This window comes from Elaeis guineensis, chromosome 11, assembly GCF_000442705.2.
Source record: "Elaeis guineensis isolate ETL-2024a chromosome 11, EG11, whole genome shotgun sequence".
Classification (NCBI taxonomy): domain Eukaryota; kingdom Viridiplantae; phylum Streptophyta; class Magnoliopsida; order Arecales; family Arecaceae; genus Elaeis; species Elaeis guineensis.
Window position 1 is genome coordinate 90,963,072 of NC_026003.2, and position 21,214 is coordinate 90,984,285.

Genomic DNA, 21,214 nt, shown 5'->3' on the forward strand with positions numbered 1-21,214 from the left:
CTCTAGACACGATGTGTTCCAAAAATGCTATTTTGTCCAACCAAAATTTGCACTTCTTTAATTTGGCATAAAGCTTCTCTTTTCTTAATATTTGTAGTACACACCATAAATATTCCTCATGTTCCAATTTACTTCTTGAATATACCAAGATATCATCAATGAACACGACAACAAATTTATCAAGATAGAAATTGAATATTCTGTTTATTACATCCATGAAGGCTGTTGGAGCATTCATTAACCCAAATGGCATCATTAAAAATTCATAGTGTCTATAATGAGTTCTAAATGCAATCTTTAATATGTCTTCTGTTTTGATTTTTAATTGATGATATCCTAAATGAAAATCCATCTTAGAAAAAACTTGTGCACCTTGCAACTGATCAAACAAATCATCGATTCAAAGCAAAGGATACTTATTTTTGATAGTAATCTTATTCAACTCCCTATAGTCGATATAAAGCCTCATACTTTCATCTTTCTTTTTCACAAACAAAACTGAAGCTCCCCAAGGAGATACACTAGGTCTTATAAAATTCTTATCCAACAAATCCTGTAATTGATCTTTTAACTCCTTCAACTCCATGGGAGCCATTCGATAAGGAGCTTTAGAAATTGGATCTGCATTAGGTGTCAACTTAATGGTAAATTCAATTTCTCTATCCTGTGGTAGTCTGAATAAATCATCAATAAATATATCTAAAAATTTATTCACAACAGGAATATCCTGTAACCTTAATTCATCATGTTCTATATTCTTTATCGAAACTAGATAACCTCTACATCCTTTTCTTAGCATCTGTCTGGCTTGCACAAATGAAATAATACATAAAAGAGTAATTTCTGTACTTTCATTAAAACTAAATACTAATTCATCTGATATTTGAAAGTTCACTCTCTTTTCATGACAGTCCACAGAGGCATGATAAGTAGCAAGCCAATCTATTCTTAGAATAACATCAAAATCATGCATATCTAGGATCACCAAATCTGCTGGTAATTTTTTTTCTCCTATTTGATACTACGTGACTTACACATAGTTTCGGTACTCAAAATACTATCTACTGGTATCTCAACATATAATTTAGTTTTCATAGATTCATATATTATATCATGTTGTCAAATAAAAGTAGTGGATATAAAGAAATGTGTAGTACCAGAATCAAACAAAATAAAAGCATAGATACTAGACACAGGAATAGTACCTGTCACCACAGCATTGGAGGCCTGAGCATCCTATTGTATGAGTGCATAAACTCTTCTTTGAGTTCTTGACTTTTGACCTCCATCCTTTATTTGAGTGGATCTACTCTCATTTCTCTGGGGGCAATCTACAATTTTGTGTCTCTTCTGTCCATAGCTAAAATAAGAATCAGTATTTCATGAGCAATTAGAAGACTCATAATCTCTTCGACCGCATCTCGAACATCTACCCACCTCATTCTCATGACTCTTATCATTTGCTAGCTTCTTTGTTGGACTCTTATTGTTATGATTTCATCCTTGAGTTTCACCAAACATGTTTCTCTTCTACTGATTTCGTTCTCTCTCAGTATGTGCTTCATTAATCTCTCTTTCAATTATTAGAGTTTTATTCACAATTGAGGCATAAGTAGTTAACTCATAGGGTATAACTTATTTTCTAATTTTCGTCTTCAGCTCCATTTCAAATTTATGTACTCTATCTTACTCAACTTCAACCAATCTTAGAATGAATTTGGCCAACTCCGTGAATTTAGCTTCATACTCTGCAACGGATCTGTTCTCCTATTTCAAATGAATGAACTCTTACTCTTTCTGTATTCTGACACTTTGAGAAAAATACTTGTCAAAGAATTCACCTCGAAATCTCTTCCATATGAGTGGTATCCTATCATGTTCATATTTCTGTTCAAGTATCCACCACCAGTTGTATGCCTCACCTTATAACAGATACACTGTATAGCGGATCTTCTCATCGTCGTGGCACTCTTGCACAGCAAATACCTTCTCCATCTCTATAATCCAGTTGTCAGCTTCTAATGGCTCGATGGTTCCTTTGAAGGTTGGAGAAGCTAGCTTCTTAAACTTTATTATGTTGTTCCTCTGTACTGAATATTCTCCATATCCATATGTCGGTAGGGGATGCTGATGTGGCTGTGCACGTTGTTGTGTTTGTTGTTGTTGAAGCAACTGTTGTTGTGTTTGCACTACTCCGACTAGGGTCTGCATTAACTAGGTCATGTTCGGCTCTTGCTGCACCGTCGAAGTATTTCTAGTGGGGTTAATGATTCCCTCTTGCTGAGAGGTGCCACTATTCAGTTGGGGAGTATTGTCACTAAGTGGGTTTGATGTCCTTCCTGTAATTCCTTGAGTATTCTTCATTCATCGTGGAGGCATATCGACCTATGTCAAATTGGGATAATAACTTATCCTTAATAAAATCATAAACTTATTTAAGGTAGATCAAGTCATAGTCATCATAAACTAACATCCCAAATATCTTTAATATTTACCCATCACTTACTCATTTTTATATTAAATTCTACATGTCTTTATCTATTTACTTATGTTTTGATACCATATAAATTGTCACATCTCCGATCTGAGATTGTAAGCCGGAGGTCGTAGCAACTGCCACATACTCATAAGAAACTCTTTCCATAAGCATGTAAGGCATTTCATCATGATATCATAAACAAACAGCTAAATAAATTTCAATATTTAATGATCAAACCTTAGTTCAGATAACAAAATCAAAACTCAGTGTCAAAAGAAAAATAAATATTTGACAAGGTCAACATTAAATAAGATCTTGCATCAATTCTGAGGAAATCCTAAATTAAATAAAGTAAGCTAACTTTATCTTTAATCGCACTCCCAATAAAAATTCCGCATCACGCTAATTTTCTGAATGTGTAAAAAAAATAGAAAGCTCATCATGAGCTATATAGCCCAGTAATCAATGTATACCTTTAACTGAATAAATCAGGTAATAATATTACACATATCAGTTTACTGGTAATAACATAATAAATATATGATTTCAAAAATTTATAATTTAATTTATCATACTATTAAATATTCATATATCAATTTTTAATTCATCACAAACTCAACTTATGTTTGTCATCTCAAATTCATCAAATTTCTTAAGTTCTTCTTATCAACCATAAATTATGACCATATTTTTCTTTGGCATGGTCATGACACCACGTATCTTCTTGCGGTGAGCAACAAATCATCTGACAGTAAGGTCTTTTGGAACCACTGGTCTCGCTGACGGTTTGTCGCTGGTCTCACTGGCAACATGTTGCTGGTCTCGCTGGCGACATAAACCCTCAGGACAAATCAATTGCCAACGTATTAACTCCCATTGACGGGGTTCTTTACATAGTCAAGTTGTCAAATCATATCATCTTTCAATTTCATATATTATTTCAATAATAATATAAATAAATAATATTCAAATCAATCAATCGTATCATCTTTATGATCATACATCATCATAATTAATTTCAAAAAAAATATCTTCAATCATATGCATATCATGAATTAATATGATTTAAAATTTATCAATTTATAATTCGTCAGATAAATTCATTAAAGATAAAATACTACTTACCTCAAAAGCAATCCAAACTACAGATCCTATTAATCCTGAAAATCTTCCTCTAAACCTGACATGTCAAAATATCATATTTTGATCAAAATTTTATCACAATTAAAATAAAATTCTTAAAATTCAATATTCCCACATGGATTGATTAGATAGTAGCACTCAAGATTTTTCGATTAATCAATCTAAGCTATTAAAAAAAATCCTTATATATACATATTTTTTCTTTTTCTTTTTCTTTTTTTTTCTTCTTTTGGTTAACAGAAACAGGGGATCTCCCTTCCTCTTTTGATCTTCCCCCACCCCCGCGGATGCTGGCCAGAAACAACGATCAGGGTTCGGGCCCATGGCGGCGAGGCCACGACTCCATGTTCGGGTGCTCGCTGGCGATGGATCGCATCGGAAAACACACACATGGATGGCCAAATAGAGATTTCAAAATTTCAAATTTTTCTAAAAAAGAGCAATGATAAATCGATAGAAATCTTGATTTATAATCAAAAGAAATTGAAGAAGGGATTCTTTGATTCATTACCTTGCTCTTTGTGGTGTTTTGGGCCATGAAATCATCGGCAAAAGCCTTCAATTTGAGAACAAAAACATGACAAAATGGAAGGAAAATAGGGAGAAAGAGGAAGTGGAAGAGGGATTTCCCTGTGATTGACAGCCGAGGAAGGGAGGGGACTTCCGTTTTATAGAGAACACTCCAATTTTTTTGGCTCAGATTCGGTCTCCTCGTTGGGGTTGGAAGAAGACTTTCAACGGGAGTCTTCTTTCTCCCAACTGATTGTGATTTTTTTTTTTTTTTTTGCTTTGGAATTGGTGTTTTTCTATTAGACTAAGTTTTAGATTGGACTTGGGCTTGGATTTGGGCTTGGGTCATAACAAAAAGTATTTAAGAGAAAGAGGCGGAGGTATTACAAAGAGGTGGCCGAGCTTAGGTGACAGAATAGTGAAAAATGGAGCGAATACGAAAATCGAGAGATAGGGGATAGTGTTGTAGCAATATGGGAGAAACAACCCTTTTTTTTTTTTTTTTTTTCCTCGAGAAAACTAAAAACCTTAGCAATCGTCAGCCCACATTTAATCATACTTGAAACATATTGTTGATTGGATGTATCTTTATAAAACCATAATTATTTTTTAAAGTAATATAACCATAATTATAACAAATAGGATAAAGGCAAATATTTGAAGAATATATCAGATTCACAATCTTCTACCTAGATTTAGAAGTGGATGAGACCAGTTGATGCCACCGATTGCCTATCTCTATCGCTCATGATTGCTTGTCACCAAAGTAGATGGAATTTATGGCGCCTACAAGGAATCTCACAGCCGTCCCTAATGGCAATCATTGGACGAAAAAAGAGACGAAACGAAGAGGAAAGACTAAAAAGCAATGAAGAAGAAATGGAACCTTCAAAACCCATCTGTTCGAACAGGAAAGAAGGGCAATTGGAGAGGAGTTCAAAGGAAAGTAGAAAACTAATAGGGCTGAAAGTGTGTTGAATCAGCTTTATGCCTGATTGCATCCGGGTTAAAGATTTGGTCTGTTTGGATTAAGGCCCTTGTTATACAGATATCTGGATCCAAATCCGAGAAAACCACATGTATCTAAATCCGTATCCATACCCATATTAGGGATATTTTGAACGATCCATATCTAGATATGATCGGATCAAAAAAATAGTATCCAAATCAGATCTGAATTGGATACAAAAATGGATACAATCAAGTATAATCCAATCTGCTTTCAGCCCTAGTAGTGTTTATGCACCTTCAGGGCATTTCTGAAGCTAGCAAACATGAAAGGTCAATTCATAAGTCATGTTAGGAGGCTAAATCTGAATCATAACCTAGAATGCTGATGGACTTTGCATCAAACAGTTTCCTAACATTGTCATGGTAAGAGAAGGCTGCATCGGACATGCACAGCTTATTGATTAATTTGTATCCAAAGACCATGTGAAAAACTGAATTTTCCCATAGAACTTTTCCTCAGGATTTCCTTCCAGATTAATGAATTAGCCAAATCATTGCAGTTAGAAAGAGCAGCTTATTTGCTTTCTTCCCCTTTATTCTCACTGTTTCTTTCACACTTCAACAACAAATTTTACATTCCATTAAAATATGAGCAAATAAATATGGATATTTCATATAATAGTATATTAAATACATAGTCCTTGTGATTCTGGGAGCAACTTCCCACTATGGTCATGATACTTAATATGCTCGAACAAATTTTATGCTTAGGTTTTACATGGACTACAAAAACAGGATGAAGTCTTGCTGGAAGCAGTTCTTTCCTCTGGCACTAATTGGTCAAGTACTTCATTTCGGCACAAACATTACTTTAGCTATATATCATTTTCTTGTTGGATAATGGTGTGATCTAGCCTGAGGCTTACCTGACTGAATCATGCAAGAAATATTGTACAAAAATTAAATTGATAACATAGACCAAAGCAATATAAGATCACAAAAAATTGAAACGAACCAGCATTTCATGGTCCCCCATGATCTCTTCAATCACATCTCCAAGTAGTTTATCTGCACTATTAGGTACAAGTGCTGCAAATACAGCTGGTTTCAGTCCTGCATAGAAATAACATCATATGTGGCATTGAAGTTCACAGAATTGAACTGATGTAAAACAGCAAGAAGTAATGTAGATAATGTATTGCAAGAATATCAAGCATGCTCAATATAATAGAAGAATGCTTTCGGGCGCAGCTCTAGATTTGCTGAAAGACTAATTGGTATGTTCTTATCTCATACTAGTGGAAAATCCTTCTTTCTCGAGCATGTTTGTGTCTCTATGAATTAAAGATCTGCTTCTTGTTCTATGCATTAAGACATATTCAACCTCTAGTTATCTTATTATTTTATGTTTTCTCTCAACACATCTTTACAGATAGAATAGGGATGTCACAAACCTAAGCTTGAGCAAGCAAGACCATGCTCAGCTTTCTCAATCATAATTGAGCTTAGGTTTAAGTGCTCAATTAATTTCAAGCTGAACTTTAGTTGTTCTCAAGCTCTTACAAATAAGATTTCAGCTAATCTCAGTCTATCTAAATCTAATGGATGAAATCTTTGTTAGCTAATAGAATATCGTGGATGGCCATACCAATACCAAGACCCATATTGGTAGCCTGGTAGTATGGTACAATATGGTATTGTGCCGTGCCAATCTGCAGTGTATCGATAAAAGGGAAGCCAGAGAGGGGGGGGGAGTGGGAGAAGGAAAAGAGGGAGGGAGAGGGACAAAGGGCCAGAAGCCCTCAAAACAGAAAAATAAAAAGGGCCTTGGCTCCTATGTCATTCGAAATAGGGGAACTGAGAGCTTCCGCCCTCCATCCGCCTCCTCTCTCTCTCCTCTCTCTCTCCTCCTCCCCTCCTTCCCCCCCCCTCCCTCTCTTTCTCTATCTTCTCCCTTTCCTCCCTCACCAGATTTCTCGAATCGAGGGGTAGAACTATACTGGTCCATCCCCGATACGGTTGGGTACACCCTGAATCGGGTAGTTCGGGACAGTGTCACTTTCTTTGTAACAAATATTTCATCAGTAAGAGAAATATTGGTGGTAAAAAAAAAAAAGAACATATCTTCATAAGAACAATGATTCACTACGTATACTAGTCTATATGCACTTTAATACACATTAAATGTAAAATACGAGAAAACTATAATGCTTAACTTGAAAAGATGGAATAGTGATCTTTGAAGGAAAAGAAGAAAAAATGTACATAACAATATATACACATTTGCACACACATGCATGTGAACATGCACATGAGCACCCACACACACCCATATGGACTATGCTTCTCTTAAAAGAGAGGGTATCTACACCTTTTGATTCAAAAATAAAATAATGAGACATCCAAAAATTGAAGATACACACCATTAATTATGATTTATACCACTACAAATGCTTAAAAACAAAAAATCATGTCTTGGTGTCTCTAGCTTATGCATCATGTAGGTGCAAAAATGGATGGAGAAAATAATATAAGAACATGTTTTGCTATGATTTAACATTAAAATTTATTAATTTTCAACAAATATATATTCAATATGTGTAAATCATGATCAATATGGTGGGTTCTCAATTTAAATTTTTTATTATATATTTAGTATACCAGCACAATGAAAACTGTCTAATTTTGTAACCACATGATGCATCAATTAGAGACCATAAAAACATGTGATTTTTGGTTTCTAAGTGTTTTTAGTGAGATAAATCATGATCAATGGTGTAGATCTTTGAATTGGATGTCTAGTATTGACTTTTAGAATTGGGAGTAGATACTCTCTCCTCTAGAGAGAAGCATAGTCCATCACACACCACACACACACATTAAGTCATGCTTAATAAAGATTAGCACAAGAAAAAAAAGTAACTATGAATATTAGCTCTTCTAATATTTGGAAGCTGTCATCAAACTAAATATCAACTTGAAAATAAGTTGTTTAACTTATTTGACTGTGAAATCTAGATATGCTGATATAAGGATGAATATTTCGTACCAGTTTCTGGAAATGCATCAATAAACATCATCATCTCCTCGCCACTTAAGCCAGACAAGAAACATATTCTTGGCAATGATTTTGCAATCTGTAGATTGAGAAAACATACCACTGGAAAAGTAAGGAACTGTAACTACTAGTTAGTACATAAAGTATATGGACTTTGAATAAGGCCAAAAAAATTGGATGAACATATAAATTATAATAAATTAGTATCCTAACCTTCACATCTTCTAAATCAGGTTGTTCAATGTGCATTGCATCCCAAACTGATAGCTTAATCATATCTTCGGTACAATAAATAACCTGAAGACAATATAGTTCCGGAATTAGCATTAGAAATTGCACATCAACATATCCATACTTGCATTTCTTCCATGCAATAGCAATTGACATAAACATGTGCATGTTTCTTCAAGAGAAACGTAAACATGTGCACAATAAAAGGACGCAAAAAATCTAAAAATCTGAATTTAACAAAGGATCGACACTTGAAGTCTATACATTATGTAAATTCTTTATATTATTCTAACCTCATGATCGGCAATCAATCGGATTTTCCTAGAAAGAGAGATTTTTCCAGAGAGATTTGTTTGGATGCAATAATGGATGGTTACAGGTGTTTAGTGTCTCTGGACTTGGATTTGTAAGTGGGAATTTATTGTCTATTTGGCTATCCAGTACCCCAGGACCTTTTTGAATACAAACAGATAATTATTCCTGATACCAACAAAATATAAGCAGAAAAGTTGATGTGCTAATCTATAATGCAGATAGGCTAAAATATGATTGAAAAAGTAAGGAAATAGTAGAAATTCCACCCAAACCAAATCACAATTTTATAGTTGGTTTGAGGTAATAATGAAGGAACCAGATTAGGATTTCAGGATTAGATCTTGAAACTTTTTCAAGATCAGCAGCGGAAGACTAAAATAAATCAAAATTTATCTTATTAAAACAGAGAATCCCTAGATCTAAGATCCTATTACATGATTATTACATAGCATTAAATCAAAAATTAAAATATAAAGAGTAAGAACTATATGTTGATCATATCAACATGTTGTATACTACATCTAATGTATGTAAAATATAATAGATCAGATCTATTACTTGCAAGTTAGACGTTCTAACTTGCTGATCCGAGCTTAAGGATGATGTTGCGAGCCGCATACGCGTCCAGCCTCTAGGAGTCTCCACACGAGCCCACGAATCACGATCAGAAGTCCTGATCCAGAAAATCAGCACAGTATGCTAGTACGTGTTGATCCTTCTTCGATGGTCGATCAGATGCCTCCTTCTTGATTTGGACTCTTCAAAGATGAGAAGTAGGAAAAGAGTTTTAGATGTGAGACACTCTCAGAAAACTCACCGATGAAGGGAAGAGGTGAACTCAGCAATCCTAGAAGAAGACCTCTTTTTCTTCTCTTTGCTCTAACCAGACACTTAGTGTGTCCATTATATCTCCACGCCCCAACACTCTTTCTCCCTGATTTTCACACGCCCCAAAGGTCTCTCAATACTCTGTAATCCACGAAAATTTCAAAAAAAAATTCATCTTAAATCAAAAGATATAAAGAATCCTTGTCTAGATCAAATACCTAGTCAAGAAAATCCAAACAGGGTAAGACAAGGGGTGCCCAACTCTTGGGCGCCCCTCCTTTTTTGCCATGGACTACCAGCAAAGGGCGCACAATATGTGCCATAAAACCCACGAAAATCCCAAAAAAAATCTGGATAAAATTAGTGCCATAAGGAAAGAGTTTTGGTTTCTTAAAATTCTATCTCATAGAATTTGAAATCAAACTAATTCCTACTTTGACTTGGTCCACAACCACATTCCATATAAGAGAGAAAGAGTGGAAAGCTTTGGGCGTGCTTGAAGGCCTGGAGAGAAGGTTTTGTCGTACAAAATAAGAGAGAGTGGCATGGGGGCTAAGGTGGCGCAAGGTGAATCCTAGTCTTACTAGGGTTCAATCTATGACTTGTTCAAATTTGGTTTCTCAAACCAAATCAAACCAAAACCAAATCAACCCAATTAAAATAGGTCTTAACTCAATTAAGAACCTAATTTAATCAGATTAAATTAGATTTAAATCTGATTTAATTTTCTAATCGAATTAGAAATTAGGTTGACCCAAGTCCTAATTGAACTAGGACTAGTTTTTCTTGCACTTGGCTTATCCAATAAACCAATTAGACTGGATCCAATCAAGCCCAAACCAAATCTAATTAAATCATATTCAATTAGACTTAATCTCAGCCTATTGGCTTAATCAAATTAAGCCAAGTAGCAATCGAATTGCTAATCGATCCTCCTGCAACACTTGCACTAGGTTAAATGTCAATCGTATTGATCGTTTAATCCTAGAACGATTCTTAATCATTGATCAACCATCCGATCGGATCGTGAACTCTAATGTATGTGACCTCATAGGTCCGAACCTAAGCCGGTAGCACAGGAATAAATTCCTGTACCAATCGAAGTGACCATCTAGCAATGGTACCCGACGGCCGGATAGATCGAATGTGTAGAACATCCTTAAAACCCATGCGGATATAGTTTCCATATAATTCATCCTCTTGACCAAAATGCTCATAGGACACCTCAGAGTTCAACTGTCAACTCTGATCAGGTTGTCCACATTGTATTTCAAAATATCAAATCCATCTGATGGATTACCTTGGCCAAGGTTTTGCTAAATTGAAATACAGCGACTCATTCTTCTCCAACTCTTGGAGTGATCAATCCCATCTTGATCACACTCCGATTTGCAATACTTGACCGTGCCCAGAAGCCTTTCGTCACTGAATTAGAAATTCAATTAGTCCAGTACCAAAGTACAATGAGTTGCTTGCAAGTCACTGAGGTGATCTCAGGTCTAAGAGACACTTATACCTATATCCCATCAGAGACATTCTCGACAGCAGAATGCTCTGAGTTGGTCACGTTCAATGATGATGTATCCTTACATCTCACCTGTACACCATACAGTGTCTCCACACTTTTGGTTAAAGGATAACCAACCCATATGACCTACAGCGACCTATGCTCGATAGAAGCTGTCGTCCTTATTAACAGCCTATCATTTGGTCGTGAACAGTTTTAAGGACTAATCGATAAATCTTTTTATCGAACCTAAATAGTCCTAAGAATTTCATCACAACAACGGAGTTCATTAGAAGATGAAAACTTATGATGAAAATGTCAAAAATATATTTTATTTATTAACAAATCAATTACAATACAAGGTTGCTCAACCGTCAACAGGCTGATGATTGGCTTTTGGGACTTATTTTCCAACAACTCCCATTTGTCCTAAAGCCACTCGCACAGTATCCAATACCAATCTTCGACTTGTGTTTGTCGAACTCTTTTATCGCCAGGGCTTTAATGAAGGGGTCGGCCAGGTTTTCCTTTCCGTCGATCTTCTAAAGGTCGACGTCACCTCGATCCATGATCTTCGGACCAGATGGAAGCGGCGCAAAATGTGCTTCGTCCGCTAGTGTGCTTTGGGTTCCTTTACCTGAGCTATGGCACCAGTGCTGTCGCAGTAAAGCAGGACCGGATCATCGAAGGAGGGTGCTACTCTTAGCTCGATGATGAATTTCCTCAGCCACAGCTTCCTTTGCGGCATCCGATGCTGCGATGTACTCCGCCTCACAAACAGAGTCTGCCACAGTATGCTGCTTGAAATTCTTCCAACAGATGCTCCACCATTCAGAGTAAAGATATAATCCGACACGCTTCTACTGTCATCATGGTCAGATTGAAAGCTGGAGTTTATGAACCCCACAAGTTTCAAATCTGACTCGCCATAAACCAACCATTGGTCCTTAGTATTTCTCAAATACTTAAGAATGGCTTTAACCACTTTCCAGTGATTTTCTCTAGGATCAGATTGGTATCTACTTACTATTCCTAGTGAGTATGCCACATCTGGCCTTGTACATGTCATGGTGTACATGATAGATCCCACGGCCGAAGCATATGGGACTCTACTCATACGCTCTCTCTCTAGGAGTTGTTAGACAATCCTTCTTAGAGAGAGAAATTCCATTGCCTATCGGTAGATAGCCTTCTTGGAATTCTCCATGCTGAACCTCTTCAGCACAGTATCTATGTACGTGGACTGGGATAACCCAAGCATCCTTTTAGATCTATCCCTATAGATCTTCATCCCTAGGATGTAGGATGCTTCACCAAGTCCTTCATGGAGAACTGTGATGACAACCAAACTTTTATTCCTTGTAGTGCGGGAATGTCATTCCCGATTAAGAGAATGTCATCCACGTACAAGACAAGGAATACCACAACTGGACCATTTGCCCATTTATAGATGCAGGACTCTTCTCCGTTCTTAACGAAGCCGTACGTTTTGATCACCTTATCAAAACGCATGTTCCAACTCCGAGAAGCTTGCTTCAGTCCATAAATGGATCTCTGAAGCTTGCACACCTTGGACTCATCTGTGGATGTAAACTCCTTAGGTTATATCATATACACCTCTTCGGTTAGCTCTCCATTCAAGAAAGCTGTCTTTACATCCATCTGTCAGATCTCATAATCCAGATGGGCAGCTATTGCAAGCATTATCCGAATGGATTTGAGCATTGTCATAGGGGAGAACGTCTCGTTATAGTCAATACCATAATGTTGACGATACCCCTTGGCAACCAGACGAGCTTTATAGGTCTCCACCTTTTCGTCTGCGCCCTCTTCCTTTTGAATACCCATTTACACCCAATGAATTTAACCCCTTCAGGTGGGTCAACCAATGTCCATACATCATTGACCTTCATGGACTCCATTTCGGATTTCATGGCTTCAAGTCATTTCTCAGAATCAGGTCTCTACATTGCATCCATATAGGTGATCGGATCCTCATCGTTCTCATCGAGTTTGATAGACTCCATTTCGATTTCATGGCTTCAAGCCATTTCTCGGATTAGTTCTACATTGCATCCATATAGGTGACACGATACTCTATCGGATCGCCTTAATGGTGCAGGTACATTGGGCTCCGGATCTGATCTAATCAAATCCGACTCAGGTTCAGCTATTGGTGTCGGTCCTTTTACTGTTGAACTTCATTAAGTTCAACCTTAGAGGCAACGGTTCCTTCACCAAAGAACTCCTTTTCTAAAAAGGTTGCCTTAAGGCTGACAAATACCTTTTGTTCATCAGTATGGTAGAAAAAATATCTTTTGGTCTCTTTGGGGTACCCTATGAATGTGCATTTGTCAGATCTAGATCCAAGTTTGTCTATAACTAACCGTTTGACATAGGCCGGGCACCCCCAGACCCTAAGGTGTGAAAGTGCTGGCTTACGCTCTGTCCATATCTCATATGGAGTCTTAATTACAGACTTACTTGGAATCCTATTTAATAGATAACAGGCCGATTCGAGTGCATATCTCTAGAAGGACATCGGCAAGCTGGCAAAACCCATCATGGATCGGACCATGTCTAACAGAGTCCGATTTCTCCTTTCAGACACATTATTATGCTGTGGTGTTCCTGGAGGAGTCCATTGGGAGAGAATCTCATTCTCTCCTAGATATGTGAGAAACTCACCAGACTCGACCAGATCGAAGAGTTTTAATACTCTTTCCAGTTTGTTTTTTTACTTCACTTCGAAATCGTTTGAACATTTCAAATGAATCCGACTTATGTTTCATCAAATAGACATATCCATATCTGGATAGATCATTGATAGCCTGTTTCGCAAGTGCACGAAATCGCTCAAGTAATATAATGATAAATAAGAGATCGTTCCCACGAGGACTGAGTTTAATTACCAAAAGTGAATGCTAATTTTACTAATATCTAAACGATCGAAACTGAATGACAGTGGAAAATAAAATTAACTCTAAAGAACTCAATGAAAGCTGAATCAAAATTCGATTGATAAAGCACTAGGGTATATCTGATTTCACTTGGACCAATTATCAATTCCAGCTATTCCGATTAATAATCCAAATTTAATTATTAATGCAAAGATAAATAATCCTAAATTATTTAATAATCTCTCCCGAGTCTTATTAAATATACTAATTAAAACCTATAATCTATCTTCCAATAGTAAAATAGATTTCAATTAGTTCAATAAGCACAGTGATTATTTCCAAAATCCCACAGGTCAAATCTTCTGCTCCCGCTCCAATTATTATTCCTATGATGTTTGTTATTAACTCCAATTTATAATCTTCTTTCCCAGTACCAATTATAAATCGAAATCAATCAAGTACCAAAGATAATAATACTTAAAAGCATTAAGTGCAAACAACAAACAATTGCATTAACAAAGAAAATTAATACAAGATTCTGGAATTGAAATTAAATCCAAGCTACATCAGGTACCCTAGCTAGAAATTTAGCTTTTCATCATATCAAAATCAAACTCAAGTATACTTGAATAAAACTCCAAAATCATCCTAACAATGAGTTCTAGAAAATAAATTCAAAGTAAATAAGAGAAAGAATTAAAAACTCTGAAGGAATTGCAGAGCCGAATGAATCCTCTCTTCAAATCTTCCAGATACTCCAAACTCTCCTTGCTTGATTTCTAGCTTTCAAAGATGATTCTCCTCCCCCTCTTGCTGGTGTTTTAGGATCCTTAAATAGGGCTAGGGCTAGGGTTAAGGTGGTATTTTTCTCTTGATTTTATTCTATATATCATTCTTTCTATTTGATATAGAATCTCTCCTCCTTTGGATAGGCTTTAAGCAACCACCAGCCATCTACTCCTTATGTTGCCCAAATTTTCTGATTTTATTCTGATTTCCATAGTAAAAGAAGGAAAGGAGGCATGGTTAATTAGAGGAGAAGAATTTCTTCCTTCCTGGGTCCACAAAATCTGCAAAACAAAGTAAAGTTTCGACTGCCCAAATCAAGTTTTCCAAGAATTGATTCCAATTCTTTCTAAGTTTGCTCCTCAAGCAGAATTAGTTTGGACTCTGATTTTCTTTCATTTAATTCTTTCCAAGATAGCTCTTTGCCACCCAAAATTGGTTGCCATATCAGATCTTTGTGCCAAGAAACACTAAGAAGAATCTGGGTGTATCGGGTGTTTCTTGTTGTGTCCAACATTGTTACCAACTTCAACCTACTGTAGCCACCTCATCTGGAATCCAAATTCAATTCTGTAAATTATGTTCCTTTTTTGCTTCTCTCAAAATTCTGTAGGATCTAATCTTGCTCAATTTGGAGTCCTGTAGCTTGCCTTTTAGGGATCCTCACACCAAAATATCCAGAATTTAGATTGGTTGACTAGATGGGAGAGATTAACTGCTTGATTTATTTTCTGCACCTCTAGTTTCTTTTCTGGCTGATGATGCCAAAAAGGATAAAGTGTGGGGTCCATTGATATCTTGATTTGGTTATTCTGCTTTGAGATAGACTCTGATTTTGATGCAAGACCTGATGACTCCGGATGACAAACCCTGCTGAATCGGACTCAACCAATTTCACTTAATTTGACCTTTAAAACATGGTTAAGCCCAATTAGGTGTGACCTGGCTCAATTACCTGCAATTAACATAAAACATATCAGATTCTTATATTTATTTAGTTAATTATTATACCAATTTCATCAAAATCATTAAAAACTAATAATAATAATTACTATAAAAATGCAATACATTAATCATCCGTGAAAGTGATGAAGTAGAAATATCCACCTCTAGCACTTGTGCTCATGGGCTCACATACATCAGTATGTACTAGGCCCAAGAGCTCAGTAGCTCTCTCACCTTTTCCAGTAAAAGGTGACTTGGTCATTTTACCAAGAAGACAGGACTCACAGGTTGGAAGTGATTCACAATCACTGACTTCGAGGATTTCCTCTTGAGTCAACCTGTTTATCCTTTTCTTGTTTATATAACCTAGCCTATAGTGCCATAAGTAGATATCTGATACACTACCTAATCTAGGGTGCTTGCCAATAGAATAGACTACATTAATAGATTGTGATAACATATACACACCATTGTTCAAATATCCACAAAAAAAAGTAACACCATTCATTGATATTACAAACTTGTTTCTTTATTAAAATTTTATAATCATTTTTGGTCAGAAGGCCTACAGAAATAACATGTAAAAAGAAACTGGGACAGAAATGACAATCATTAAGAACAACGGTATGGGACTCAAATACTAGTTTCAAAATTCCTAATGCTAGAACTGGAACTGGTCTTCCATCTCCAACGTTCAGGAACCTCTCGCTTTGCTCGAATCTCCTACTGACCTGCAACCCCTGCAACGAATTGCAAATATGGTAAGGGCTACCGATATCCAATATCCAGTCAGTTATATCACAAATAGAGAAATTGCAAGGAGTTATCGTATAAATACCTTGCCCAGCAACAGCTTGCTTCTTTCTCTACCTGTTCGGGTCCAGGGAGGCAATGTACTGAAGATAGTTCCTCTTCCAGTGCCCCCGCTTCTTACAAAAGAAGCATTCAATTTGACTCTTATCAGGCTTGATCTTTCTGGTCTGGCCCTACACTGATGTCCTAGCCTGAACTTGCACCTTCACTTTCTTCTTGTTCTTCTTCCCTTTCTTAAAGGGTCGAGAACCAGAAGACGAACCTCCCACTAAATTCACCGACTTCTTGTGGAGTTGGTGATCATTCTCAAAGTTCTGAAGCAACCCCAGTAACCCATGGTAGTTTACTTCAGGCTTTGTCATTCTATAATGAGTGAGGAATGGGAGATAAGACTTGGACAGCGAGTTCAGTATTGCATCTTTCCCAAGCTGCTCATGCAAAGGAAAGCCGAGCTTGCTCAAATGCTCAATCAGCTCGATCATGTACAATACATGATTAGTGACAGAGGCACCATCCCGCATTTTGGCATTGAAGATGGCACAACTAGTCTTGTACCTCTCTACGTCATCGGGTGTGCCCAAGACATCCTCCAACACTTGAAGCATGTCCTTTGGCTGAGCCGTCTCAAATCTGCAATTGAACTCGTTGCTCATGGCAGCCAGCATGATGCAGCGCACCGTGATCCGATCACTGAGCCACTTCTAGTAAGTGTCTCTGACTGTTCCACGTGCATTGGCAGCTGGCTCCTCAGGTACAGGATTTGTTATCACATATAGGATCCATTCATGCTCCAGGACTATCTTCAACTTTCGGTACCAGCTACCGAAGTTGGGTCCCACCAACTTATCATTGTCCAACAATGATCGGACCGATAGGGAAGTGGCCATATCTGCACAAAGGAAAACCATAACCTAATTAGTAATTGATTCATTAAACCTAAAGATTTGGACTTTAATCAAAAAATTTCTTCCACTATTTTATTCGAATTGGTAGTCTCTACCTCCAATTCGAGGAATTACCCTAATTCCTTAGTGGATACTAGAATCTACTTAGACTGCACACAAATCCAACTTTGGTTGGCCAACTCATGTACATCTAAGGATAGGTTCATAACCAATTGTTTCTCTAAACAATTTTTAGTAATTTTAATTATCCCAGTCCCTAATCAGTAGGCTTTGACCTCCACTGAAAAGGTCTGGTTAGGTACAACCATTAACATGACCATACTTGGTCCATCTAGCCAATGAATGATTAAGCCCAACTTTGGTTGGCTAATCTAACCACCATTTAGAAAGATGCAGTCAAGAAATCATATTATAAATGACAATTCCATCAGCCGATAAGCACCAGACCTCTGGGCCTCCAATGATTATCCAACTGATGGACCCATTATCATCCACTTAATGGGAGGCTATGATCTAGTTATCACCATAACTATTTCATTTTAAGGACCTAATAATTTTAAAGAATTTAATAAATTTAGAGGAGGTCAGATGAACCAGCTTATCATGATCCTCCCACTAACTTCACCAAGTCAGCTTAAGAGAGACCATTAAAAGGGCAGGTCTAAGAGCACCTAAATCAGTCACACTGATTTACCTAGCTGACATGGGTTAGCTCGAATAGTCAAGTGATCCGATCAAAATATAATTTCACCAAAAGGCCAGATAAGTTCAATCGGTGGGAGGGTCTGCCAAAGTTTGCCTTAGACACCATCAGAAATGGTCAGGTAAGCGGGCTGCCAATTAAAAACCACCGACCTAATTTACCTTAGACATCAACTGGTTTAATTAGTTTCGATTAGATCAACCTAACAGTTCGTGCTAGACCGCTTAGCCAAGAATCAAGTCCATTTGGTTCTCGTTAAAGACATGGACTTGACCAACTACAACTATTGTAATTGATCTAGAGAATCCTTGACCTAATCTAAGACAACAATTGATTAGATTTAGTCAATTCTCTAATTAAGTCCATCTTTAATCTAACCTTAGGTCTAACCCAATTAATGGACCTAATTCCCACTAACCCATTAACCCAATGTGTTATGGTTTGTGTCTTAGGTTCTTCAATTCACAATCCTAGAATCTAATCAAACAACTTCTTAATTCTCAATTAAGTTTTGGGTTGAGAGTTGGGGTTCGGCTTTTCGAAAATAATTTTTATGTTTGTAAAACATTTTTACAACATGGTTCTACCAACCAAATTGTATGTTTGATTCATAATCAAAATGCAAGTGAAATAAGCATGAAACTACTTTAGATCTAATCTAAACAGGTTCAAGTAATTGAAACAATTTCAACTTTAAACTGTGTAAATTTTTCAGACAAATATATGATGGTCGAGCCGGCTCTTTATTGAAGTCGAGCTGGCTCGACGATGTTTCGCCCGAGCATCAGTTCTGTCTGCCTGAGAGAGCTGGCTCGAATCAGCACCGAGCCGGCTCGATAAATCCCTGAGCCGGCCCAGCTGGTTTCAGCAGAACTGCTAATGGTTCTTTGCACGGGAATTATTAACAAAGAGATTTCATTTTAGATTTAAACACCTTTTAAATCTAATAAATCATAAATTTAATCTAGATCACATCTAACAAATTTATGATTAAAAATAGATCTACACGAACTAGGACAACCTTTGCACTGTGAGGAGTAAACCTTACAGCAGGACAACCTACAGTTCATGATTGATCTAAAAATTTTAATTTCAGATTTAACAATCAGATTATAAATTAGATCTAATCTAAGAAATAATCTAAGCATGTATAAATAATCATGTAATAAACAACCTAAGCTCTGATACCAATTGAAGGAACCAGATCTAGGGTTTCAGGGATAGATCTTGAAACTTTTTCAAGATCAGGCAGCGGAAGACTAAAATAAATCAAAATTTATCTTATTAAAACCAAAGAATCCCTAGATCTAAGATCCTATTACATGATTATTACATGACATTAAATCAAAAATTAAAATATAAAGAGCAAGAACTACATGTTGATCATATCAACATGTTTGTATACTACATCTAATATATGTAAAATATAATAGATCAGATCTATTACCTTGCAAGTTAGACGTTCTAACTTTGCTGATCCGAGCTTGAGGATGATGTTGCGAGCCGCACACGCGTCCGGTCTCTAGGAGTCGTCCACACGAGCTCACGAATCATGATCAGAAATCCTGATCCAGGAAATCAGCACAGTATGCTAGTACTGTGCTGATCCTTCTTCGATGATCGATCAGATGCCTCCTTCTTCTTGATTTGGACTCTTTCAAAGATGAGAAGTAGGAGAAGGAGTTTTAAATGTGAGACACTCTCAGAAAACTCACAGATGGAGGAAGAGAAGAGGTGAACTCAGCAACCCTAGAAGAAGACCCTCTTCTTCTTCTCTTTGCTCTAACCCAGACACTTAGTTTTGTGTCCATTATATCTCCACGCCCCAACACTCTTTCTCCTTGATTCACATGTCCCAAAGGTCTCTCAATGCTCTGTAATCCCCAAAAATTTTAAAAAGAAATTCATCTTAAATCAAGAGATATAAAAAATCCTTGTCTAGGTTAAATACCTAGTCAAGGAAAATCCAAACAGGGCAAAACAAGGGGTGCCCAACTCTTGGGCGCCTCCTCCTTTTTCTGCCATGGACCACCAGCAAAGGGCACACAATATGTGCCATAAAATCTACGAAAATTCCAAAAAAAATCTGGATAAAATCAGTGCCATAAGGAAAAAGTTTTGGTTTCCTAAAATTCTATCTCATAGAATTTGAAATCCAAACTAATTCCTACTTTGACTTGGTCCACAACCACATTCCATGTAAGAGAGAAAGAGTGGAAAGCTTTGGGCATGCGTGAAGGCCTGGGAGAGAAGGTTTTGTCGCACAAAATAAAAGAGAGTGGGCGTGGGGGGCTAAGGGCGCAAGGTGGAATCCTAGTCTTACTAGGGTTCAATCTATGACTTGTTCAAATTTGGTTTTTCAAACCAAAATCAAATCAACCCAATTAAAATAGGTCTTAACCCAATTAATCAGATTAAATTAGATTTAAATCTGATTTAATTTTCTAATCGAATTAGAAATTAGGTTGACCCAAGTCCTAATTGAACTAGGACTAGTTTTTCCTTGCACTTGGCTTATCCAATAAACCAATTAGACTTGATCCAATCAAGCCTAAACCAAATCTAATTAAATCATATTCAATTAGACTTAATCTCGGCCCATTGGCTTAATCAAATTAAGCCAATTAGCAATCGAATTGCTAATCGATCCTCCTGCAATACTTGCACTAGGTTAAATGTCAATCGTATTGATTGTTTAACCCTAAAATGATTCTTAATCGTTGATCAACCATCCGATCGGATCGTGAACTCTAATGTGTGTGACCTCATAGGTCCGAACCTAAGCCGGTAGCACAGAAATAAATTCCTATACCAATCGAAGTGACCATCTAGCAATGGTACCCGACGGCCGGATAGGTCGAATGTGTAGAACAACATCCTTAGAACCCATACGAATATAGTTTCCATATAATTCATCCCCTTGATCAAAATGCTCATAGGACACCTCAGAGTTCAACTGTCAACTCTGATCAGGTTGCCCACATTGTATTTCAAAATATCAAATCCATCTGATGGATTACCCTAGCCAAGATTTTGCTAAATTGAAATACAGTGACTCATTCTTCTCCAATTCTTGGAGTGATCAATCCCATCTTGATCACACTCCGACTTCGCAAGTACTTGACTGTGCCCAGAAGCCT

At 36.9% G+C, this 21,214-nt stretch overlaps 1 protein-coding gene across 4 annotated transcripts in view; it reads right to left on the minus strand.

Annotated features, from left to right (window-relative positions):
- The window catches only part of LOC105033592 (uncharacterized), a 40,294-nt gene that overhangs the window by 3,917 nt on the left and 15,163 nt on the right, over window positions 1-21,214 (minus strand). For 2 of the 4 annotated variants that reach the window (XM_073246083.1, XM_073246080.1), the window contains 4 exons: window positions 8,355-8,438; window positions 8,133-8,220; window positions 6,099-6,196; window positions 5,731-6,013 (listed from right to left, as the gene is read on the minus strand). In XM_073246083.1, the coding sequence (XP_073102184.1) occupies window positions 5,966-6,013; window positions 6,099-6,196; window positions 8,133-8,220; window positions 8,355-8,438 (318 nt within the window). In that variant the 3' untranslated portion in view covers window positions 5,731-5,965. Of the gene's footprint in view, window positions 1-3,604; window positions 3,660-5,730; window positions 6,014-6,098; window positions 6,197-8,132; window positions 8,221-8,354; window positions 8,439-21,214 lie in introns of those variants that run through there. The other 2 variants (XM_073246082.1, XM_073246081.1) reach the window with 2 other exon arrangements.